General features: G+C 40.7%; 1 protein-coding gene across 7 annotated transcripts in view; it reads right to left on the reverse strand.

The window, feature by feature from the left end:
- Positions 1 to 1,324: 1,324 nt before the first annotated feature.
- SLC22A15 (solute carrier family 22 member 15) overlaps positions 1,325 to 26,061 on the reverse strand; it is a 102,688-nt gene continuing 77,951 nt past the window's right edge. Inside the window, exons 9-14 of one of the 7 annotated variants that reach the window (XR_010659114.1) lie at positions 11,568 to 11,688; positions 9,980 to 10,052; positions 7,191 to 7,379; positions 6,564 to 6,649; positions 6,277 to 6,415; positions 1,325 to 4,997 (exon numbers count right to left, since the gene is read on the reverse strand). Coding sequence is in view for 3 of the 7 variants with exons in the window: in XM_065906316.1 (XP_065762388.1) it covers positions 6,334 to 6,415; positions 6,564 to 6,649; positions 7,191 to 7,379; positions 9,980 to 10,052; positions 11,568 to 11,688 (551 nt within the window). In the remaining 4 variants the exon portion in view is untranslated. Of the gene's footprint in view, positions 6,650 to 7,190; positions 7,380 to 9,975; positions 10,053 to 11,567; positions 11,689 to 26,061 lie in introns of all 7 variants that reach the window. The other 6 variants (XR_010659111.1, XR_010659110.1, XM_065906316.1 and 3 more) reach the window with 6 other exon arrangements.

Raw genomic sequence — 26,061 nt, forward strand, 5'->3', positions numbered from 1 at the left:
CTACCTGTAGAAGCAAAATACTCTTTGTCTTCTCTCTTGGTTATAGTACACATTCAGAGAAAACTACAGTGGAAAACATAATGATAATACATAGTATGGGAAGAATTTTATTTGAAAGTGAATCGCTGCTGTTACAGTCCCTCCTCTGTTACATCCACACACATATAACTGGATCCTGCTATACAACGAAATGGATGCATGCCACCTGCTATAGCAAATAGCAATGCAAACATCCTATACATGGTGAAATGTACCTATAATAGTTAAAGGGGCTCTAGGAAGCAAATGAATCTATTGTATCATCACCAGCAAGCATATCGTAGCTTCTACAATTTAAAACCCATAATCTGGTGTGACAAATATTTACCAACTCTCAAATGTTTCCCAGTGCTGAACAGTTTACCTCTGTGGATCCAGTCCTCAACCTGTGCTGGGCCTAGGAGGCTGACCTGTGCAGACTGTATCAATGGGCTTCCTTCTGCATACTGCCTTCTCTTCTGTGGTTTCTGGAAGCTCTGCCCACATACTGGTAAATCATTCATTTATTATTAAATTCACCTCCAAGTTGAGTGTGCATCTTTACCTATCTTACACAATCATTTCACCCAGTTATATTTTGAAGCAAAGCAATTCCATCAGAATCTAGTCTATTCAAAATCAATTGTTCTGCAAGGTCCAGACTGAAGTTATTTTAATACTCATTTGGCTACATCTGCCCCTGATGTTTTTCAATAAATAACTAATCTCTTCTAAGATTTATATTACAGAGCTCTAGGGTCTCAGTTGAGAAGTGGTCTAAATGTTTTCACAGATGCAAAGCTCTTTTCCAAGAGAAATTCAGACGTGGAGGGAAGGGGGATAACTCTTCATTTGGGTAGGGATAATGGTGAGACTTGTATTTCTGCAACAGAACAACGACAGTCTTGACTGTAAAGTATGGCCTAAAAAGCATTTGGATCTCTTTAACTGGCAAATACTCCTGTCACTCTACTAAAGAATTTAACCATGAAATAACTTTGATCTAGAAAAGATTAGCTAACATTTGATTCAACATTGAACATCCATCCACCTCAGTGCATGGAAGTCCCAGGTTTAATTCCATTTCTGGAGAATATAAAATGGTATCCATACATTTCCCTACTGAAGGTATTTAATTTCATTGTTTCATTACAACTATAATGGACATCTCTGTACATGTCTACTTGCAGACAAGCACACTAGGCAAGTACTAAGGTAAATATGAAAGGTATTATGTTTCACTTCCTGCAACTGCATGCTTTTATCTGCTTATGAATTGTGAAATCATTTTTGTGTGTCTTCACCAATATTCATTTTAAAGCAAAATATAATAGCATAGAAAATACAATGCAATGCATCTAGTAATGGTATTATTGTATAAAAAATTATTGGTGATATATATGTACATATGGATATGGATATGTAGGTTTCTGTACTATGTGTGGCATGGTGTAAAACAATTTTCTTCAAAATATCTGAAAACTCTTCTATGACATATTAATAGATATAGAATTTCTGTATCACAGAACATTTACATTTTTCAACCTCACTGACTATTGACAATCTAGTTGATAAGTAAATTTATACTTCTATCAGAATGTAGAGAAATTCCTTCTTCTTTGTATCTTTAAAATGTTGTCTTAGAACTCTTCTTGTCTTCCAATCTAATGGATTTTGAATAACTTAACATTGTTTCAATTTGCATTTCTCTGATCCTCTACTGAGGCTGTAAATTACCTAAAAATATATTTTATAAGTTTCCTCCTTATTTTTCTTTCTGATCGGCACTAATTCTTTCTACATTCTGGATACTGATCTTTGTCTTTTACAGAAGTTGCCAATATTCTTTTCCTAATCTATTGCTTTGCTTTTAATTTTGTGGTGTGTCTAGTCATATAGAAAGAAGTTTTAAATTTAGATGTAGTGAAACATATCAACCTATCTTCTTTAAAATGATTTGTGATTTTTACTTTCTGTCTGAAAAATTCATCTATCCCTCAAGGTCATAAGAATATTCTCCTATATCATTTTATAATTTTTTTAAAAGTTTTGCCTTTTTCCATTAAGTTCTTCAACACATTTGGAACTTTTGTTATGGTGTGTAGAAAGGGTATAATTTTATTTTATTTTTTGATATGGAAACCCAATAGTTGCCACAACAATAATTGTTCAGTTTTTTCCCCACTGAGTTGTCATACCATCTTCAAAAAATGCCAAACCCGTTATATATCCTTTATCTTGTTCTGAGATTTTTATTATGTTTTACTGATCTGTTTATCTATTGTTACACTCATACCATAGCTTCAAAAAGTTTTAATATCTGGGAAGTCAAGTCTCTTGCTTGTCTTATGTTTTTGGGATCGTTGAGTATTTTTGAATCTTTACTTTTCCTTAACCAGAGTTATTTTTCCAGGTTCTGTGTTAAAAAAAAAAAAAAAAATCTTATTAAGGTTTTAATATGTGTTGCCCCTGACTGTCAACATCTCTGCTGAAACTGCCTCAGCAAAACCAAATGCCTCCATCTTTGTAAACCCCAGTAGGAAAAAATGATCCACCACAAGTACAGCCTCCACCTCACTCCCACATTCCCAATTCCATCTGAATCTGAGTGACAGAAACTTCATTGCACCTAGAAGCCTAGTTGCAAAGGGTGTTTGGGAAATGTACATCTTAGCTTTAAAGCCTCTGCAGTACAAGAAGACAGAGAAGAACCATGGATTTTTATGTTCTAGTAGGTCATGACATTGGTTTAGTGGATCACAAATGGCATTTTAAAAAACAAAATGGGACAGAATATAAGCTATCTTAAGAACAAACATGTTTCATGAAAGTTTTATATACATATTTTAAAGTATTTTAAACATTTTCATCTAGTAGGTATTTGTAAGGCAAGAAGAAAGAGAAACAGAAACAGAGATAGAGATTAGAAAGAGGTGGAAGAAGAGGGACGAGAAAGAATCCATTTCTTATTGTGGTCATTATCAATAAAGTCTGAAGGCCAAAGTTCTAGGAAGGTGACAAGATCTTATGTCTCAATTAACCTTATGTACTACAATACCCCTTATCCTGCGAAGGAAGTTTCCTTTTATTCCTTGACTGCTAGTAGCTTTTATTTTAAATAGGTGTTGAATTTTGTCAAGTAATCTTCATGTATCTATTGAGATGGGCTTCCCTGGTGGCTCAGATGGTAAGGAATCTGTCTGCAATGTGGGAGACCTGGGTTCAATCCCTGGGATGGGAAAATTCCCTGGAGGAGGACATGGCAACCCACTCCAGTATTCGTGCCTGGAGAAGCCCATGGACAGAGGAGCCTGGCAGTCTACCGTCCATGGGGTCGCAAGGAGTCGGACACGACTGAGCAACTAAGCACATACATTGAGGTAACCATAAGGTCTTTCCCTCTAATATACTACACAGATAAATTTTCTAACCATGCCCTATCTTTGCCTTTTTCTCCCTCTACATATATTTTTATAGTTATCTTCTGCATCCACCAACTCCCTAAACTTGCTATAGCCCCTGTCCCACACACCACCCATAGTTTCTAGCATATTCTATATTTGCTCAATTTGTCAAAGATGCTACTATATACACTCTGACATATTCTGTAAGAACAAAAGAAAAAGCCTGTTTTACAATTCTCTATCATATTCACAAGAGGCCAAAAATGCTGCATTTTATTTACCGAAAAAAATCCTTTATAGATGTCCAATTTAAGAACTAATGATCTAATAAAAAATTGTAATGGAGGAGTCAGTTCTATTAGAAAGCTGCATTTTAATTCTGGTTTAGTAGGGAGAATTACTGCAATGTTTTTGTTAAGAACATAAATCTATTAAAGTATCTTTATCAATTTGACCTCTATAAAAATACTTGTCCAGATCACATTTACTTGGGCAGTGTCCCAGGAAAATTTATTTGCTTCTTACTTATTATATTTGTGTTTATTTCTTTATTTTTAGATACTAAAGAATGTCTGTTATCACTTGAAATCAGCCAAATGACAAATACTGCATTTTCAATGGGCAGTGGTTTTTAACTCACTGATCAAAAAACTATAGCACAAAAAAAAAAAAAAAAAAACTACAGCATAGTTTCTTTCAAGACATCTGTGTGGTACTTAAGTTCTGGACAAGCTGTTGATAAGACCTTAGATCCTGGAAACCCTGGGATTTCTCATGTGTCTTACATTTTTCTTGTTGCTTTTTTGGAGAAAAGAAATTTAATTTTGAATACAATAAAGACATTTAAAAGGAAACCTTTTACAAATCATCTGAGCAAACAACATATGTTACCTATAAATTAAGAGTTTTCCAATAATTTAATCAACACAAATGTACTCCTGTGCACAATCTCCACAATCACTATTTTTCAACAGTTAACAGCAAAAGGAAACAAAATTTGTTTTTACAAAAGGCAAATTATTAAACTTTGCCAAAAGACCATTGAGAAAGAAACACTAAAGAAATTTAGTGACACATCTGACATGAGCAGCTGGTAGTCCAGCCTTAGCAACATGTATTCAAACTGTATTTCCTTCCCTCCCTTCTTCTATCCTAGAGTTGGAAGAAGGGAATACCCAGGGACAGAACTAATGGAGTCCTTATTTATCTAGTCAGAGGCAGAGGGAACCCCAGTGCCAACAAAAAAGATGGATTACCAGTTAGCCTTCAAAGAGAACAAAGCCACAGCACCGGCTGTCTCTGGGTATTGAGTCTATGAGTAATACATTTTTTTTAACTTCTAATTTCCACATTTTTTGATAATGGGGTTATTACTCTTATGATGCAAAGAGGCTGACAACTAGCCAAGAATCACCTATATGTTAGCTTGTTGGTTTACGTTTAACTTCACAACAAAGAGCTTCTAAGTGTCCTTGTAAGTTCTTCCTTTCTTCTTCTCTTGATGGTGGGCAGGGTCTCCATCTCCCAGAGAAAGATGCCAAGATTCCACAGTTTAGGGGTTTGGGTCAGATTCGCCTGTGATGGACAAAAACGATACTGGCAGGAGTTCTATAACTTCCTTGATGGCTAGAAACAGCAATACATGTTGTGTTCTGGGCACAGTGGAGAGAAATAAACAGTAGTAGAGATGCTTCCTATTTATAAAGAACCCAATACATAAGGGCATGAAGGATATAAAACACTTTAACAAATACATAGGTTCAGGCTAGTATAGTACAAACCAAGAGGTAACTGGAAGAAGACAGGAGAGGGTTGGAGCCAATCGAGGTGAGTCCTCCAAGATTTCCAGAAACAGACACAGTGATGACTTCTATTTCTAACGAAATTTCTTTTTCTCCAAGAGATTAGCAGAAATGGAAATTCTGAAAACACAGAAACGGTCCCAGTCGGGAAACTACCTAAAGCAATGCTGTCCAAGCTTGTTGACTCCAAGATAACACTTCTTTTTGAGGTAACACTCGAGTTTCACAGGAAACACTTCCAGCACATGATTTGAGGAAACAGAGTACGACAGATTTTATTTGAAAGCCAGTAGTACTTAATGAAAACCAACATTTCCTAGGAAATTCCTGTGCCTTCCATTCTAGCTAAGCTCAACAGGCTGGGGATGACCTAGGACTAAATGAGTTCAAGCCCTTAAAGGTTGCCCAAGTCCCTCCTTGCACAACACTGAAGACAAAACAAACATAACATTGTGAAAGGTAATTTTCTTTTCTTCCTTATTAAAAATGGCATCTTTTTCCTCCCCTTTAAACATCCAAGGGCTCAACATGTCACTTTTTAACTGCCCTTCCCCTTTATAAAATGTCATCATTTACTGGGCATGTCTGGAAGTTCTGCTGGTACTAGAATCTGAGATGGAAATTTGAGTATCAGAGGGAGCTGCTGAGGGGTTGGAGGGGGTGCAGCCACACCTTGGACTCTGAACGTTACTTTGGTGCAGCTGGATTTTTCTAGTGGGTCATCTGTCAGACTAACACAAGGAGCTGGAACCAATCACTGGACCAGGGACCAAGCTGAGGGCCCAGATTTCATCTCCTGGGCTAAAGCTGGAGGGCCTCAGGTCACACAAATGATTTCTCAATGCTTTTCTTCTGGCACAAAAATGAATGCAATGCTAACATCAACTTGCCTCCAAAGATTCCTGGTGAGGAGCAATCGCGAGAGGGGCAGATGTCAACTCTGGTATACAGATTCCATCTTAATGGTGAGAAGAAATTTTACATATTTGCCTTTAGGTCACAATGAAGTCGAAAGGCAACATAATCAAACTTCTAGAAACAACTGAGCTTACCACTCTGGCATGCAGAATTGAGCAATCTGGCCAAAGGTCATGATTCTGCACTATACCTCAATTGTAGGCAAATAATAGCTTTTCACTCAAGGCAGTGATGTCCTGTTCATGGAAATCTCTTCTCCAACTTCCTTGGTGCCTATAAAACATCAGGCCACACTGAGTACCTTCTGTTTGTTCAAGCCTTTCTTTCCACAGCTCTCTGCAATTACCCAGGAGCACCTGCCCTTGACAGAGGCACAGAAAATGATCCTCTGTTTCTGAGGAAGAACCTGGGGGCTCCTCACTTGATCATCTGAGTCTCTTCATCCGCATCATAAAACTCTTCCTCTTCGTCACTCTCGCTCCCTAAAGGGCTCTCCTTGTCCACAGACTAAAGCAGGAGAGAAGAAAAGGGCAGGGAAATAGTGTCATGACATTTCTAAAATAAATTACTGTCTAGCTTTCAACTGACAAAGGTACTCTGATGACACTTATTCCCCTAAGAATTAGTCCCTAAAGTGTTCTAAGAAAGCTAATGAATCATCTTTATTTTCCCAAAAATCAGCTGCAATTAGATTCCACCTTTGTTTTCCAGCATTTTTGCTCAGTTCTATTACTCTAACCAGGTGGCTTTCCAGGTGGCTCAGTGGTAAAGAATTTGCCTGCTAATGGAGGAGATGCAGCTTGGATCCCTGGGTTGGGAAAATCCCCTGGAGAAGGAAATGGCAACCAACTCCAGTATTCTTACCTGACAAATCCCAGTATTCTTGCCTGAGAAAGAGAGGAGCCTGGCGGGCTACAGCCCATGGGGCTGCAAAGTCTGTGTAACTGAGCACACACACATTACTCTAACCAGACATTCTTTCTTTTTATTCCCCCCAAAACTGTCATCATGCAGTAAACCAGAATAATTAAGAATAATTGTGTCATACCTGAGGGGGATCCAAGGTCTGCAAAGACAATGCTTCCTCCCCTAGCCTCCGATATGAGTATACTTGAAGGTCAGAAAATGTCTCCAGCAATGGGCTGTTAAGGGTTTCTGGCAATAATAAACTCAGGAGGCCTGAGGTCAGCCCTGTGGCTCCAAAGACAATGAAGGGTAAAGACCACTGCACATACTTCTATGGGGGCAGGGAGTGGAATGAAAACAAACAAAAACTCAGTGTTAGTTTCCTAGCAGATGACATCAGCAGTCTCATGACTGAGGACCTGCCCCGTTCACTGTCCAGGCCCTGCTTTCCCGCTAGAATATACCACGCAGCCCTCCTCTTCCCACAGAGAACTGCCGGGGAAACTGGAGCCAGTCCTCAGGCACAGAGACGCAACCGGGCAGACAAAAGGACTTCTGGTGTCCAGCAGAAGCAGCAGAGGGTGCTCAGGGTGGGGGCTGTGGGGCGGGGGCGACGCAGACACACGGCCAGGGCGCATGCTGAGCCACACACTCAGCTGCCACTTCAGCGAGTGGCCTGTGACACGGGGACCTCCACGTGCGGGCAACGTTGCAAATGAACTTTTAAAGTTCCCAACCCTGGAACTGGCCTAACAGTCTCATACACGAGTGCTGATTCCCTAAACACCAGAACGGAGAGGCTCAGGGGTCAAAGGTGCAAACACCCTTAAATATTCAGGACTGATTTCCTTTAGGAGGGACTGGCTGGATCTCCTTGCTGTTCAATGGACAAGAGTTTGAGTAAACTCCGGGAGTTGGGGATGGACAGGGAAGCCCGGCAGGCTGCAGTCCATGGGGTCGCAAAGAGTCGGACATGACTGAGAGTCTGAACTGAACTGAACACCCTGAAAAGGAAGAGAAAAGCCTAGAGAAACCTACGCAGATGGTTTCGATATGCTAGCAGGCTGATCCAAAAGACATTCTCAGGAAAATTTATATACAAACATATCATTTCAAAGATAACATCATGCTCCTTGCAGGACTTGGCGCCAGGGGATTCTTGAACTGATTATCATTCCTGAATTCCTGCATGGGAACCACCTAACTTTGTCATCTCTGGTTTGGGCTTCCAAATTCTGTGGCTAGTTAGAATGTCTGCTCCGGTCATCTTTTCCTGATTTTTCAAAGGTGACGACATAATGGGGGAGGAGAGGGAGGCATGGGGAGGAGAAGAGGGGGACTCCGACCCTCTGCATGCTAACACGAGTGACTGAACTCAGGGGAACACTCGCCTCTTCTCAACTTAGCAGGACTCAGGGGAAACACCATGTTGGGTTTTATAACGTTCTAGGACAGCCATCCAAAATTGGGCGTCTTTAATGATAAACACCTAATGTTGGACACATTTTGCAGAATGGAACTAGTAAAACCCGTAAGAAGGGTCTTGTGATCTAAAATTGAGTGTGAAACATGGAGAGATGTTTCAGGGAAGACTTAATTCTTACTTCATGTTGGATCTCCTTCTTTGACTTGCTTTTCATTGCTTTTGTCATTGCAATCATACATAATGGCCTGCCTCAGAGAACCTTGGGCTTCTCAGGTGGCGCTAGCCGTAAGGAACCTGCCTGCCAATGCAGAAGATATAAGAGACACAGGTTCGATCCCTGAGTCGGGGAGATCCCCTGGAGAAGGAAATGGCTACTCACTCCAGTGTTCTTGCCTGGAGAAATCTAAGGACAGAGAAGCCTGGTGGGCTACGGTCCACAGGGCCGCAAAGAGTCAGACAGGACTGAAGTGATTTAGCATGCATGTAGCATACAAAGAACCTTGCTCGAGGGTGAAAATGCCTTCACTCAACTCACAAAAAGATAATCTGACCCTGCCCACCTGTGAACTGCTGCAAGAAAGAAGAGATTAGCACATCCCATCTCCAGGCTGGCCATTCTGGGAGATATTTGCAAGATTAACAGCCTTTTTATTTTATTTCTTCATCTCCCCCGACTCTGTGTTCCATGAAAGAACCTAGCATTCAGACCCTGACAAGATGGTTCTATTGAGACATTAGCGGTTAATTGGCCTGTCACTCAGCCAGCAGAGAGAGCTTGGACTCAGTAACAGAGATACTCAGAAAAAGGAAGTGTGTCCTGCTTCCTCAAGAAAAGAAAAGGCCAAAATGGCACTTCAGAAATATCCTATTCTAGGGCACGGTGAATTGTAGCCTGAGTGATGAGTGGTTGTCTGTAGAACAGGCTCACAGCCTCACATCAAACCTAGTCACGTTTCGGCAAGTCTTGGCTGGGAAGGTCCTAGAGGAGACCAACAGAGATGTGCCCAGGGGGGCTCCATGGGATCTTTCGCAGAACATGGACATGTGAAGATGGGATGGAATTTACACTATTCATATCTCCCTTTCACACATTTCTCTTGTAACTTGCTTTTCCAAGTGGTATGCTGTGTTCTCCTCATTATTTAATTCAGGGTACCAATGCCTAGCATATAAAGTTATGGTGAAGACTGCATGAGATGATGTGTGTAGGAGGCTTAGCACAGAGCCCAGCATACAACAGAAACTTAGGAAATGCTCGCTAATCTGCTAACTTACAAATAGGGACAGGAAGGTTCAGGCTGGCATTAGCTGACTGCAATGAACACAGTCAATCCCTGGGAAGGGTCCATCTGCACTGACAGACCCTTCATCTAAAAGGCACAGGGTTCACATCTGCATCAGGCTGATCTTCAATGGCAGCTGTCTGCTGCCTCTTTCTACTCAAGAGCACAAACATTTACAAAGCAGAGAATCAAGAAAAACAAAACTAGGGGGTACAAACCAACCAGTGAGGGGATGAAGGGAGCAATGATCCCACCAACTCGGGAGAACATGGAGCAAGTTCCAAGCCCAACATTCCTGGAAGGTATAAGAAAAAGAAAAAAAGAAAAATCAGTAAGTTCTAGGGGGACAATTTTAAGACTCTAAGAGATAGTGGGCTCAGAATAACAAATCCCAAGCTGGAAGTACAGGATACTATAAGCAATACTGCCCATTAGAACTTTTTATGATGCTGAAAATGTCCTGTAAGTTCCCTGTCCAACATGGAAGCCCCCAGACACATGGAGCTACTCAATGCTCAATGTGAGTAAGAATGAGGAACTGAACTTTTAATTAATTTAAACTTACACAGCCACATGCAAGATTGGACAGTGCAGCTATAGAGGCTGGTGAAAATGTAAGCATGTGAATATTTCTTGTTAAATGTTCTCATGTTATAGGTCTCATATTAGTTCAACTAGTCAAAGAAAAGCCAGGGCTTTATGGTCTGAAAAGTCTGTTCATTCTTTTAAACTCAACTAATTAGCTACAGAAGGATCAGGCATATAGATAGGAATTGGCTGAACATATATTCTCAGGAAACCATAAACACCTTGGTTACCTTTTTGGGAGTGTGGGTATCAAGGAGAGGGGAGGAAATGAAAATGATAATGATTATAAGTAGCGTGATCATACAGCACCCTGTTATCCCAGCTGAATTGTTAACAAGTCCACTTGTACTCTAAAAACTGTCCCAGTTTGGAACCAAATGGCCATCCTAGTTTTATAGGCAATAACCAGAGAAAGCAGTTTCTGGGAATAACCAGCAAATGACAAGCCAATTGCGGATGATCTGATCTCTTACTGGGAAAAAGATAGACAGAACCATTGCGCTTCTTGCATGGATGAATGAAACAGAAGGATCCATTTGGAATGATCCTCAAAAAAGACTGGGAAAATGCTAAACGGGGAACCAAGACCCAGCACACAGAGCCAGTTCTGCAAAGACTAAGCTGCATCTCTTCCCTTCAAATTGGGTTTGGTTTCTTGTTTCCAAACTTATTTTATGAAGGGAAACTTGGAAAGAAATATGCTGAGGCTTTTCTCGGTTTGTTTTTGAATATGTTATTTTTGATATAAGCACGTCCTCGTTAAAAATTACTTTTAACATGAAAGTATAATATTCACTTATAACTATAAAGGATTATCTTTTTTGAAACATGTATATTTTGTGCCGAAATACAGACTCTATGCTAACAGGGACCTTGTTCTCTGGTCCACTGCGTGTCTGACACAGGAGGGAGGGGTGTCTGAGTAACTCAAGTGACTGAAATGAAAGCAACATACAAGCACCATCTGGGCGCTGGGATACGCTTAGTGCAGAGTCATTCTCTCACAAGATGGACAGGGGATTCAGCCAAAGATAAAGCAACATGTTCCTCAGCTAATAGGGCAAGACTGAGGCTCCACAGGCCCTGGGTTCATGACTGCTTAATGTGTTGCTGCTGGCCCGCACTGGCTGTGCTCTAGAAGTGAGGACCACGCCTCCGTCAATGCAAAAATCTACAACAGAACGCAGGAAATGGGGAGGAGGAGGCTGAGTGCCAGGCATACCTGATGACTGTGGGGTACAGCTCCGAGGTGTAGATATACACAATGTTGAAGGCAGCGCTGATGGTCAGCTTTCCCAGGAGGGACAAGGAATGGCTGTTCACCACGGCGAACACACCTGTGTCTGCGGAAGACAAGGGCCACACCTGTGAGGTCCTCGGGAGAATACTCCCTCTGAACCACACACTTAATTCTGGAGGAGCAAGAGACGTTCCTGGTGATCTCAAGCAGCAAAGAGGTCGTATAACTGGACACACATGCAAAAGGTTCAGTCATCACAAACAGCACACACACACAATTTCTCAGCATTTTGGCCAGCCCCAGGAAATCTTTCACAGTGGCTATCATGAGGGGTGATTAAACCTGCACAACCTAAATGTCCGTTGACAGATGAACGGATAAAGAAGATATGTGTGTGTGTGTGTGTGTGTGTGTGTGTGTGTTTACATATACAATGGAATATTAATTTGTTGTAAAAAAAAAAAGCCTTTGCAGCAATATGGGTGGGCCTAGAGACGATCATACTAAGTCAGACAAAGACAAACACGATATGATGTCACTTATATGTGGAATCTAAAATATGACACAAATGAACATATCTACGAAAGAAAAACAGACTCACATATATAGAAAACAGACGTGTGGTTTCCAAGGATGAGGCTGGGGGAGGGAAGAATTGGGAGTTTGGGATTGCATATGTGCTCTGTCTCTTAGCTGTGTTAGGGATTAGCAGATGCAGGCAATTATATACAGGATGGATAAACAACAAGGTCCTACTCTATAGCACAGGGAACTATGTTCAATATCCTGTGATAAACCATAATGGAAAAGAATATGAAAAAGAATATATATGTATAACTGAGTCACTTTGCTATACAGCAGAAATTAACACAACATTGTAAATCAACTATATGTTAATTAAATAAAAAAAAAAAACTGCACTCACTCCTGAAAGACAGAGCTCCCTGAAAATGTCTGTACTGGAGTCAAGTAAGCTCCACAGAAGTCGTAAGTTCCACCTATCTACAGGTATTACCTGCCTCTCCTTTCTTCCCAACCTCATTCAACAATCAATGATGTAAAAGGCTGATCAGCATGACAAGCCCTGATACATGACAGGAGTAAGTTCCCCCAAACTCCTATCTTCAGTTTGTATTCCTTGGCGTTCCACTGCAAAGGTAAGGAATAATCCCACTAAACTATTACCAGAAGATATACATTAATGATCCTTAAAGAGCAAGATTCTAAATATGGAACTACTTTTCATCCTTCCTCTTCCCCAACTTCTTACTTGGATTACTAATCAATAATGATATTTGAGTTTCCTAATGTAACTTTTTTTTAAACATACAATGCAAAAATATAGTTTATGCCAGTTCATTTCCCTATCAAAAATGCTATCAATTGTCCAGTGGTTCTTTCTTTTTATTAATACTATCTTCTCTGGGATCTTACAATGTAATTATTCCTCAAAAATATTTAACCTCTTCCCTTCAGCAACCCACTAGCCTCCACCTTCAAAATAACACTTTTCTCCTTCTACAAAAATACCAAAAATTCTCATTGGCTCCACTGCTCTTTTGCTCATTTCACAATCAAACATCTCCAATGAATGACTGACCATCCCTTTCCTTAAATGCATCTGCCTTGTGACACTACAGTGTGGCTTCTAATACCATCCTCTCCTGGAACTTCTATTCTTGAAGGTCAACAGCAATGTCCTGATCACCAAAGTAATTGCTTCTCATTCTCCTTGACATTTCTGCATAATAGAACATGCCTGTCCATTCCCTGGGACTGCATACGTGGCTCATCAAAACCACTCTTCCCTTAAATAACTCAAATGCAATATCCTCTCCTGCCCTTGACTTTCATGGTCCCTATTCCCCAACCCACACAACTGGCATGTTTCAGACACTCTTGTAGTTGCTTACTTTTCCATTTTGCCTGCCCCAAATATATTTTGACTTCTCTGAGGCTAAGGCTTTGTTTGTATCTGTTTCCTTCATGGCATCTCCCATAGTCTGATGCACAGAGGTGCTCACTAAATATTTAATAAATGGATAAGTGTAAAGACTATGACAGGGATTAATTTAAGTGAAGAGCATCTGTGTTCATGCTCTCTCAACATCTGAAGAGGGAGCACATAATACACCCCATTCCAAAATGCAAGTTTCACATTCCCAGTTTGATTATGAAATAAATCTTCATCTACTTTAAAGATGGCGTTCTAAAGATGATGTTCTGAATGCAGTGGCCCAGACACTGCCAAACTCGACCATCTGGGGCCTGCTTCTCTTCTGCCAGGCTATTTGGAAGACTATGTCAGCGATTTTAAGTGCTGAATATATTATTTCAAGCCATGAGGTGCTTGCTTCTGGAAAAAGAATCATGTTCAAGGTACAAGACTGGACTTTGATATCTAAAAAATTCAACTAAACCAATAATGAGGGCAAATTAAATTCATCAGTAATTTTTCAGGAAACTGGGCGAGTCAGGAAGTGGTCTTGAGTGGCACTGAAGCAAACAGAAATGTGCACATTTGCTTGATTACAAATGATCTTTGGGACTGTTTTCAACCCACACAGGATGGCATCTTTCAGAACAGTGCTGGAGACATTCTACAACATCTTTAAAACAGGTTAGGGAATTGTCATCCTGAAAATTAAATTCAAATAATATGTCTGTCGCAGAAGGCGACATCTAAACACCCACAAGATCCCAAGCTGGAAGACGTCTCCCTGGCAAGTATCAGGACACTTTCAGCCATGGTCCATCTGGGGAGCCCGGCTCCAGCCACATACCCACAGAGTGCTCCCATCAACCTGACTCCTCATCTGCTGCTTGAAACTTCCCCCCATGTTCCTGCCAATGGAGTCTGCAGTGGCCACTTGAGTGTGGGGAAGCTTACTTTCCCCAAGGTAGCCCACGTCAATTTGAGACAGCTCTGATTACTACAAAATGATTTCTTAGCCTTTTCCCTGTGGAGCTGCTGGGCTGTTGGTCATCATGAGTCAATGATGAGGGAGGCTTTGCAGCCACTGGGCTGGTTCCCTGGATTTCTGACCTTGGTTCTTTATCCGAAAATGAAATCATACATTATTGGCTATTTATGAATGTTCAAAGTGACTGTTGAGAAAAAAGAGTGTTTTAAAAGGAAAAATTGAGCTCAATTATCTTTGTGAGGGAAAAAAAAGAGAATTTTCAAAACATTTATATCCTTCAAAGTAATGAACTTAAAAGGCTTTAAGTTGATTCCAATGATGTAGCTACTAAGGATGTCATTTTCAGAACTAGTTATCTGAAGTTTTCTCAGAGTTCGTTGGGGTCACCAGAATGCATATCTCAGCATATTATAGTCACATTGCACTGACCCAAACAGTAAAAGTTCACATTTATCATACACTTCGTTCACTGGGTGATTACAGTAAATTTCTACTATTTGTGAATATGCTAAAAATCTATTTTGTGAATATATTAAAAATCTATCAGAGAGCTCCAATGCTTCTGAGATTCATCCACGACCCTGCATGTATCAGAAGGCTGTAGTTTCTTCCTTTGTTGTTGAGTAATTCATTGTATGGATATAACACAATTGGTTTACCCATTCCTCAGCTGGGGTACATCTGGGAACTATTATAGACTATGAACATTTTAATCAAAGTCCTTTCGTGGATCTATGCTTCTGCTTCTACTGGGTATATAGGAAGTCCTATACATTCACTCTTATGCCAATACCACACTTACTGTTTTTTTTTTGTTTTTTTTTTCTTTTTCTTGTTTTTAGGCCACACTCTGTGGTTTGTGCAATCTTAGTTCCCCAGCCAGGGGTTGAACCCTGGCTACTGAAGAGAAAGCGCTAAATCTTAACCACTGGACCACCGGGGAATCTCCCATGTTGTCTTGATTAATACAAGTTTGTAATAAGTTTCAAAATTAGGTAGGATAAAATCCTCCAACTTAATTTTTCTTGATAAAAAATTATTTTGGATATAATTTGCATTTCCATAGCAATTTTAGTATTAACTTGTCAATATGGACCAACAAAAAGAAGCCTAATAGAAATTTTACTCGGATTGTGCTGAAGATAGATTGATGCAGAGAGAACCTGACATCTTACACAGTATTTCCTGATCCTTGAGTACAGTAAACTTTTCATTTATTTTATTATTACCATTACCAGCAATTCATTTATTTAGTCTTCTTTAATTTCTCTCAGTTTTATATTTTATAGTTTTATATAGGTCTTATACAAATTTTAAAAATTTTATTCCTAAATATTTAATACTTTTATTTTTTCAAAATGGCATTGTTTTGTTTCAATTTTTTGTTTATTGCTGCTGCTAAGTTGCTTCAGTTGTGTCCGACTCTGCAACCCCATAGATGGCAGCCTACCAGGCTCCCCCGTCCCTGGGATTCTCCAGGCAAGAACACTGGACTGGGTTGCCCTATCCTTCTCCAATGCATGAAAGTGAAGAGTGAAAGTGAAGTCGCTCAGTCCTGTCCGACTCTTCACGACCCCATGGACTGCAGCCTACCAGGATCCTCTGCCCATGGGATTTTCCAGGCAAGAGTACTGGAGTGAGTGCCATTGCCTTCTCCGCCTGAAGACAACGCTGCTGCTGCTGCTGCTGCTAAGTCACTTTAGTCGTGTCCGACTCTGTGCGACCCCATAGACAGCAGCCCACCAGGCTCCCCTGTCCCTGGGATTCTCCAGGCAAGAACACTGGAGTGGGTTGCCATTTTCTTCTCCAATAAGTGAAAGTGAAAAGTGAAAGTGAAGTCGCTCAGTTGTGTCTGACTCTTAGCGACCCCATGGACTGCAGCCTACCAGGCTCCTCCATCCATGGGATTTTCCAGGCAAGAGTACTGGAGTGGGGTGCCATTGCCTTCTCCGTGTTTACTGCTAATATACAGAAATAAAACTGCACCAAAGACTGCTAAATTCATTTATTTATTCTAATAGATTCTTTTTCTAGGAATTTCTATGAAGATAATCTTTATGAATAAAGACAATTTTACTTCTTTCTTTTCAATTTGAATCCCCCTAATTTCTTTTTAATTGCCTCACTGTATTCACTAGCAATTTCCGTAATTTCAGTAAAATGCTCCAGAGAAGTGGCAATCCTTGCCTTGTTCCCTGACCTTAGGGAACAATAATTTAGCTTTTTACCATTAAGTGTGATGTTAGCTATAGGTTTTCTTTTATCAGGCTAAGGAAACTTCTAGTTTCTGTGAGTTTTTTTTCCCTTGCATTTGCACCATACTATTGTCTTTTTATTCATGTTTTAAAATCTTTAATTGGAGGATAACTGCTTTACAATGCTGTGTTGGTTTCTGTCTTACATCAACATAAATCAGCCATAGTATACATATGTCCCTTCCCTCCTGAGCCTCTCTCCCATGCCCCCATCCCACCCCATCCCACCCTTCTAGGTTGATTGCCACAGAGCACCATGTTGAGCTCCCTGCCTCATATGGCAAATTTCCACTCCAGAACTCCTGCCTGGAGAATCCCCAAGGACAGTGGAGCCTGGCAGGCTACAATCCATGGGGTGGCAAAGAGTCAGACACGACTGAGCACCTAAGCACAGCCCAGCACCTTTTTACATGCGGTAATGTCTACATGTCAACGCTACCCTCTCAGTATGTGCCACCCTCTCTTTCCCCTGCTATGTCCACAAGTCTGCTCTCTATGTTTGTGTCTCTACTGCTGCCCTCAAATAGGTTCATCAGTACCATTTTTTCTAGATTCTACATATAAGCATTAATATGATTTTTTTTCTCTTTTTGACTTACTTTATTCTGTATGACAGGATCTAGTTACATCCACCTCACTAGAGCTGACTCAAATTTGTCCCATCTTATGGCTGAGTAATATTCCATTGTATATATGTACCACAATTTCTTTATCCATTCATTTGTTGATGGACATCTAGGTTTCTTTCATGTCCTGGCTATTGTAAATAGCGCTGCAGTGAACACTGGACCTGGAGGAAGCACAAGCTGGAATCAAGATTGCCAGGAGAAATATCAATAACCTCAGATATGCAGATGACACCACCCTTATGGCAGAAAGTGAGGAAGAACTAAAGAGCTTCTTGATGAAAGTGAAAGAGGGGAGTGAAAAAGTTGGCTTAAAGCTCAACATTCAGAAAACTAAGATCATGGCATCCGGTTCCATCACTTCATGGCAGATAGATGGGGAAACAGTGGAAACAGTGGCTGACTTTATTTTTCTGGGCTCCAAAATCACTGCAGATGGTGACTGCAGCCATGAAATTAAGACACTTACTCCTTGGAAGGAAAATTATGACCCACCTAGACAGCATATTAAAAAGCAGAGACATTACTTTGCCAACAAAGGTCCATCTAGTCAAGGCTACAGTTTTTCCAGTGGTCATGTAGGATGTGAGAGTTGGACTATAAAGAAAGCTGAGCACCGAAGAATTGATGCTTTTGAACTGTGGTGTTGGAGAAGACTCTTGAGAGTCCCTTGCACTGCAAGGAGATCCAACCAGTCCAACCTAAAGGAGATCAGTCCTGGGAGTTCATTGGAAGGACTGGTGTTGAAGCTGAAACTCCAAAACTTTGGTCACCTGATGTGAAGAGCTGACTCATTGGAAAAGACCCTGATGCTGGGAAAGATTGAGGGCAGGAGGAGAAGGGGATGATGGAGGATGAGATTGTTGGATGGCATCACCGACTTGATGGACATGGGTTTGGGTGGACTCCAGTAGTTTGTGATGTACAGGGAGGCCTGGCGTGTTGTGGGTCATGGGGTCGCAAAGAGTTGGACATGACTGAGCAACTGGACTGAACTGAACTGAACACTGGGGTACATGTGTCTTTTAGAATTGTGGTTTTCTCAGGGTATATGTCCAGCAGTGGGAATGCTGGGTCATACAGTAGTTTTATTCCTAGTTTTTTAAAGAAATCTCCATACTGTTCTCCATTGTGGGTTTATCAATTAACATTCCCACCAACTATTCAAGAGGGTTTCCATTTGTCCACATCCTCTCCAATATTTACTGTTCATAGATTTTTTTGATGATGGCCATTTTGACCAGTGTGAGGTGATACCTCATTGTAGTTCTGATTTGCATTTCTCTAATAATAAATGATGTTGAGCATTTTTTTAATGTATTTATGAGCCATCTGTATGACTTCTTTGGAGAAATGTCTGTTTAGGTCTTCTGCCCATTTTTTGATTGGGTTGTTTGTTTTTCTGATATTAAGCTTCATGAGCTGCTTGTACATTTTGGAGATTAATCCTTTGTCAGTTGCTTCATTTGCAATTATCTTTTCCCATTCTGAGAGCTGTCTTTTCATCTTGTTTATGGTTTCCTTTGTTGTACAAAGGCTTTTATGTTTAAGTAGGTCCCATTTGTTTATTTTTGTTTTTATTTCCATATTGTAAAGAATGGGTGTTGAAGTCTGACAAGTGCTTTCCCTACTTGCATTGAAAGGATCATATGGTTTGTTTTTCCCTTTTGGTCTTTTAATATGGTGAATAACACTGATTAGCTTGTGAATGTTAAGCCAACATTGCATTTGTGGGATAAATCCTACTTGATCATAATGCATAACCCTTTTTATTTATTGCTGAATTGAATTTGCCAATATTTAGGTAATGATTCTTGTATCTACATTAATGAGAGATACTGATCTGTAGTTTTCTTACGTCTTTGGTTTTAGTATTAGGGTAATTGCTGGCCTCACATGCTGGGTTGGAGGAGTATTCTTTTTTTATTTTCTGAAAGAATGTGTAGAACTATATTATCTCTTCCTTATGTGTTTCATAATTTACCAGAGTTTATAATTATGTGTTTCATAATTCCAGCCATCTGGGCCTGGAATTCTCTTTGTGGAACTGTTTTAAACTACCAATTAGATATCTTTACTTGATAAAGTGGCTATTCAGCTTATCTTTGTTTCTGTACAATTTGGTAGTTTGCATCTTTCAAGGAATTTATCCATTTTGCCTAAGTTGAACTTATTGGCATAAAATGTTTATAATATCTCCTTATAAAAGCCTACAATTTCTATAGTGATGTTCCTCTTTCATTCCTGATGTTGGTAATTTGTGTCCTCTTTCTTTTTCCTTTAATAGTTTCAGTTCAGTTCAGTGGCTCAGTCATGTCTGACTCTTTGTGACCCCATGAACCACAACACGCCAGGCCTCCCTGTACATCACAAACTCCCAGAGTCCACCCAAACCCATGTCCATCAAGTCGGTGATGCCATCCAACCATCTCATCCTCCGTCGTCCCCTTCTCCTCCTTCCTTCAATCTTTCCCAGCATCAGAGTCTTTTCCAATGAGTCAGCTCTTCACATCAAGTGGCCAAGTATTGGAGTTTCAGCTTCAACACCACTCCTTCCAATGAACACCCAGGACTGATCTCCTTTAGGATGGACTGGTTGGATCTCCTTGCAGTCCAAGGGACTCTCAAGAGTCTTCTCCAACACCACAGTTCAAAAGCATCAATTCTTCGGTGCTCAGCTTTCTTTATAGTCCAACTTTCACATCCATACATGACCACTGGAAAAACCGTAGCCTTGACTAGATGGACCTTTGTTGGCAAAGTAATGTCTCTGCTTTTTAATATGCTGTCTAGGTGGGTCATAATTTTCCTTCCAAGGAGTAAGTGTCTTTTAATTTCATGGCTGCAGTCACCATCTGCAGTGATTTTGGAGCCCAGAAAAATAAAGTCAGTCACTGTTTCCACTGTTTCCCCATCTATCTGCCATGAAGTGATGGGACTGGACGCCATGATCTTAGTTTTCTGAATGTTGAGCTTTAAGCCAACTTTTTCACTCTCCTCTTTGACTTTCATCAAGAGGCTCTTTAGTTCTTCTTCACTTTCTGCCATAAGGGTGGTGTCATCTGCATATCTGATTTTTCTGCATATTGATATTTCTCCCAGCAGTCTTGATTCTAGCTTGTGCTTCATCCAGCCCAGTGTTTCTCATGATGCACTCTGCATATAAGTTAAATAAGCAGGGTGACAATATACAGCCTTGACATACTCCTTTTCCTACTTGGAACCAGTCTATTGTTCCATGTTCAGTTCTGTTTCTTCCTGACATGCACACAGGTTTCTCAAGAGGCAGGTCACGTGGTCTGGTATTCCCATCTCTTTCAGAATTTTCCACAGTTTATTGTGAGCCATGCAGTCAAAGGCTTTGGCACAGTCAGTAAAGCAGAAATAGATGTTTAGCTAAAGGTTTATTGATTTTATTTATCTCAAAAAATCAGCTTTTGGTTTCATTGGTTTTTCTCTATTATTCTCCTGTTTATATTTTATTGATTTTTACTTTTATATTTATTATTTCTTTCCTTTTACTTTCATTGTGTTTTTCAGTCTTTTTTTTTTAACTTGCCTTCTATTTTCTTAAGGGAGATGCTTAGATAACTGATTTGAAAACTTCCTTTTAAAAAATTTATTATTTTTGGCTGTGCTGGGTCTTCATTGCTGCATGTGCGCTTTCCCTACTTGCAGTGAGCCGGGATAACTCTTGGCTGGAGCATGGGCCGTAGGCACGCCAAGCTTTAGCTAGTTGTGGCACACGGGCTTAGTACCCCCGCGGTATGTGGGATCCTCCTGAACCAGGGATTGATCCCATGACTTCTGCATTGGCAGGCAGAATCTTAACCATTGGACCAAGAGGGAAGTCCCCTCTGATACATTTTTTAACTACACTAATTTCCCTCCAAATACTGCTTTACTGCACCCCACAAACTTGATACATTGTACTTTGATTGTTTATTTTAAAATATTTTCTAATTTCCTCTGTGATTTCTTCTTTGACCCATGTATTTTTTTTAAGAATAGTTTTTAAAATCCAAGGATTTGAGGATTTCCTGATATCTTTCTACTACTGACTTCTAGTTTAATTCCCCTTTGGTCAAAGAACTCATTTTTGTAAGAGCTCAATCCTTTTAAATTTACTGAAACTTGTTTCATGGCCCAGAACATAGTCTCTCTAGGTACTTGTTCTGGGTGCACTTCAGACAGAATGCATATTCTGCCGTTTTAGGGACGTGTGTTTGACAAATGTCAGTTCATGTTGGCTGTTTAAGTCTCCATATCCTAATTCTTTTCTGTCTACCTTTTCTATCAGTCACTGAGTCATTACAAATATCCAATTGTAATGTTGGATTTGTCTATTTCTCCTCCCAGTTCTGTCCATTTTGCTTCCTGAACTTTGATTCTGTTATCAGATGCACACACAATCAGGACTGTAACATCTTTCTGATGAACTGACCACTTTTTCACTAAGCATTTATAGTTCTCATCAAATCTGGAAAGTAGTAGACCATAATTTTTGCAAGTATCTTTTCTTTTTTTTTTTTCTAACTTTCTCCTTCTTAGGTTCCAATTGCACACATGCTGGGTTTGGTGTTGTCCTATAACTTTTATTTCATTGTGGAGTGTGTTTTGCTATGTCTTCCTCACTGATTTTTTAAAAAATTTAATTAGTTTATTTTTGGCTGCACTGGGTCATCATTGCGATACTTGGGCTCTCTTTAGTTGTGGTGAGCAGGCCTCTCATCGTGGCGGCTTCTCTGGCTGCAGAGCACGGGCTCTAGGTGTGTGGCTTCAGCAGTTGCAGCTCACGGGCTCAGTGGCTGTGGTATACGGGCTTAGTTGTTCTGCAGCATGTGGGAACTTCCCAGACCAGGGATTGAACCTGTGTCCCCTGCACTGGCAGACTCCTGACTGCTGGACCACCAGGGAAGTCCCCTCGTCATTCATCTTTTTTCTGTTTTTCATCTCAGTCACTGCTTTTATTTTCATATAACGTATGTTTCATCTCTAGATGTAACGTGCACCTCTTTTTCTGTCTTCTATTTCTCTGCCCATTAAGATCATGCTTTCTTCTGTCTTTGTAAACACATGGCATACACTTATAATGGCTGTTTAAAGGTTCCTGCCTTCTCATTCTGTTATCTGTGCCATTTTTGGTTCTGTGGGAGATACTTTCCTGCTTATTTGCACACCTGGTAAACACGGACTAATGCCATAGGTTATGAATGTTACACTGTTAAGTGCTAGATTATGTCATATTCCTTTACATACTGGTGCTCTTCTTCTTAGAATGCAGTTAAGTGACTTGGAATCACCTTATACTCTGAGTGTTTTAAGCACTTTTAGATCAGGCTCTGCTACAGCAGAATAGCCTATAATGTTGGGCTACTTTGACCCAGGAAGTCTCTACCCAATGCTCCACATTTGCCTAAAGAGAACACAAACCAGGCATGGCCCTATGTTCTAAGATTTGTTCTACTTGTCCGTTCTGATCCAGCTTCAGGTGCTTCCTCAAATGCATCCCAGACCAGAAAGCAGCCAAGGGCTCAGAGATCTTCTGCAGATCTCTGGGGTTCTCCCTAAATAGATCTTACTCCTCTCCAGGATTTGGCCCAGAAAATTCCAGCTATATTGGCCTTCCCAAGCTTTACTACCCATCTTCTCAATTTGGCTCCTGCTTGGCAGGCAGATTCTTTACTGTCTGAGCCACCAGGGAAACCCTTAATCAAGGATAGAGATCTGGTAAAATGTATGATGACCAGTCTGTGGAAGAAATTAGTAACTACTTGCTAACACTGCCCCCAGAGGAGGATATCTACTTAGAGGCAACCAGGGTGCAAATAGGTACTGAACAGACACTTCTGTCTAATGATGATCAACCGCAGGCTAAGGAATGCCAAGCAATCTATTTTCTAGCTTACTGGTTGTCTCTTCTATAGGCATACCTATGTCTGTGCCTCAGACACTGAGCACCACGATCATACGCAGATGCTAAAAAAGAGCTGGGAGGTAGAGGGCCACCTAAGTGGGCAGAAAGGAAAGAGTGAATGTATGCCTGAGAAGGAAAAGTGAGGGCAAATGAGCATAAAAGCAGTAAGACAGTGAGCGGTCACCAAGCTCATGCACAAGATGTTAACACAAGTTTTTGAACAGCCAGGTCTCTTTCTTCATATACGTTTACTGGAACTTTCATAACAGGTAGCCTAAACCTCGACCCTTTGAAAAAAACTGAGCTTTATAAGAAAGCCATCAGAATATTTTAAAGAGTAAATATGAAAGGTTCAAAGAAAGTTTAAAGAACAATTATTTTTAGCTCAAAGTAGAGAAGACTCAGGAATAGCTTAGATGACTCCCTGCAAAGACAGAAAGGATTATGCAAAAAAGGGGTGACCATATGTTCACTATCTCTAGTGATGAATAAAATGAAAGGAAATGGGCTCAGTTGTAGTGGAAGAGGCTCATTCTAACACTGTAATGGCTATTAAAAATAGAGACAATTTGCTAAGGAACATTACGGAAAGTCTTTCTCTGGAAATCTTCAAAAACAGACAACATCCACTTTTCTACGGATGTCAGAGGAATCCTATTCCCGGGGCACATCCGTGGGTGTGTGAGACTCTGGTGTGCTATGTTTGTTACTCAGCGTCCACCAAGGGCACGGTCCACGAGGGGCTCAGCTGCTCTCTCAGGACAGACAGGCGGTGAGCAGACAGTGATGACCAGTCTAACCCGGAGACCACAAACCTGCATTCCCTTTGGCTCTGTGTAGAAACGGCTGTGTGCAGAGTCCCACCGTGTGGGTTACCTGGAATTCAGATATGTGGGAGCGAGGAAAGACATGAAGTGGCCAGGCTTGCCAAAGGTGTGACAGCTTATAGATGCATTTAGAGTAACAGGGAAAAGTTTCTCTCTATAAGAGATGATTACAGGTAGAAAACACCTGAATTTCCAGGCTGCCTATGAGAAACAGAATCTGTTGAACTGAAAACTGCAATGATTTGAAGCCCATCAGTGTCTCATTCCAGACAAACAGAACTGGGCACTTAGTTCTCCAAGCTCAAGGCAGGGCAACGGTAGAGGAGTTTCTCCTTCTGCTAGCAGTAGCACAGGTGACAACTTTCTTAGAGGTGAGAAGTAGGCAAACTTATTGAATTCTCTAGTTTACAGGATTCCATGAAAATCACTATAAGGCTGTTCTAAACACTGAGTAAAATCCTAGCTAGAACCAACAGTGCTCTGGCTTTAAGGCACAGAACCTCAGGCAACAGCCAACAGCACAGCAGGTGCACCGGAGGCTACAGAACTAGGACTTCAGTGACCCTTGAAGAGAAGCCATCACCAAAGCAGCACTCAATACATGATATGCTCTGACAGGAAATGAATACTTCAGCTGCATTTCTAGCAGTTATCAAAACTTTGTCTTAGGGTGAGCCTGGATGGGAGAATGGATAGATGTATATGTATGTATGGCTGAGTCCCTTTGCCGTCCACCTGAAACTATCACAACTTTGTTAGTTATACTCCAATATAAAATAAAAATATTTTAAAAAATAAAATAAAATTACTTTCAAGCAACAACCACACAAAAAAGTTCAGGTTAGAGAGTTCCCTGGCAGTCCAGTGGTTAGGACTCAGAGCTTTCACTGTTGGTGCTTGTATACTAAGAGGCTTCGGTCGTGTCCGACTCTTTGCAACCCTATGGACTGGAGCCCTCCAGGCTCTTCTGTCCATAGGATTCTCCAGGAAATACTGGAGTGGGATGCCATGCCCTTCCTCAGGGGATCTTCCTGACCCAGGGATCGAACTCGTGTCTCCTATGACTCCTGCACTGCAGCAGATTCTTTACTGCTGAACCACGGGGAAAGCCCAACCTCCTGGGCCTGAGTTCATTTCCTGGTTGGGGAACTAAGACCCTATAAGCTGCCCAGCTTAGCACCCCCTTAAAAACATTTATGTTAAACCATTTCACAATGATTCTCACCTAAAGAACAAGCTCCATGATGGAGCCCTAACAAAATCCAAAAGCCTCTAAAACAGGGTTTTCATTGTACCCTATGCCCCAGAAGCAGAGAGCTCATTATGACCCATTTCTTATCTTTGAAAAAGATCAAACTGCTAAAAGAAAAAACTGCTAAAACCACAGTTTTTGATGCAATAGAGGGCATGCCTCAGGTGTGCTACTGCAGAAAAGAAATTGAGAAACAGCATTATCAATAGAATTTCTACAGAAGGGTAGAAATCATGTTAGAAATGAATGCCAAAGGGACTTTTCTTTAAAGCTGTGTTTACATAACAATGCGACAAATATAAAAATAGCGACATTTCCTAAGGATGTTTTATTCACACTTTTTACAAAAGGCTGAGAGAAGGTCAATCATCACCAATATTATTCTTGTTCTGCTCTTGCTATTATCAGGGTGTCTTGGAAGTACTGATGGAGACGCTGAGGGTGCCAGAACCACCGTGGAGGACCAGTGCCTCTCATCTCCAGTCTTGTGATTGGCTGGACCGAGGAGGGTAATCTGCAGCCTTGGACAGAGTTTCCTTCTGTGCAGAGCTAAATGGCCCTCATCATCATCAAATAAACAACTCTAACAACACCAGTACTGCAGTCCAGACACCCCAGATGGTAGCTTAATCGCCTGAAAGAATTAATAGTGCACCTCTAAGCACATTATTCACC

Source organism: Muntiacus reevesi, chromosome 1 (genome assembly GCF_963930625.1).
Source record: "Muntiacus reevesi chromosome 1, mMunRee1.1, whole genome shotgun sequence".
NCBI lineage: Eukaryota > Metazoa > Chordata > Mammalia > Artiodactyla > Cervidae > Muntiacus > Muntiacus reevesi.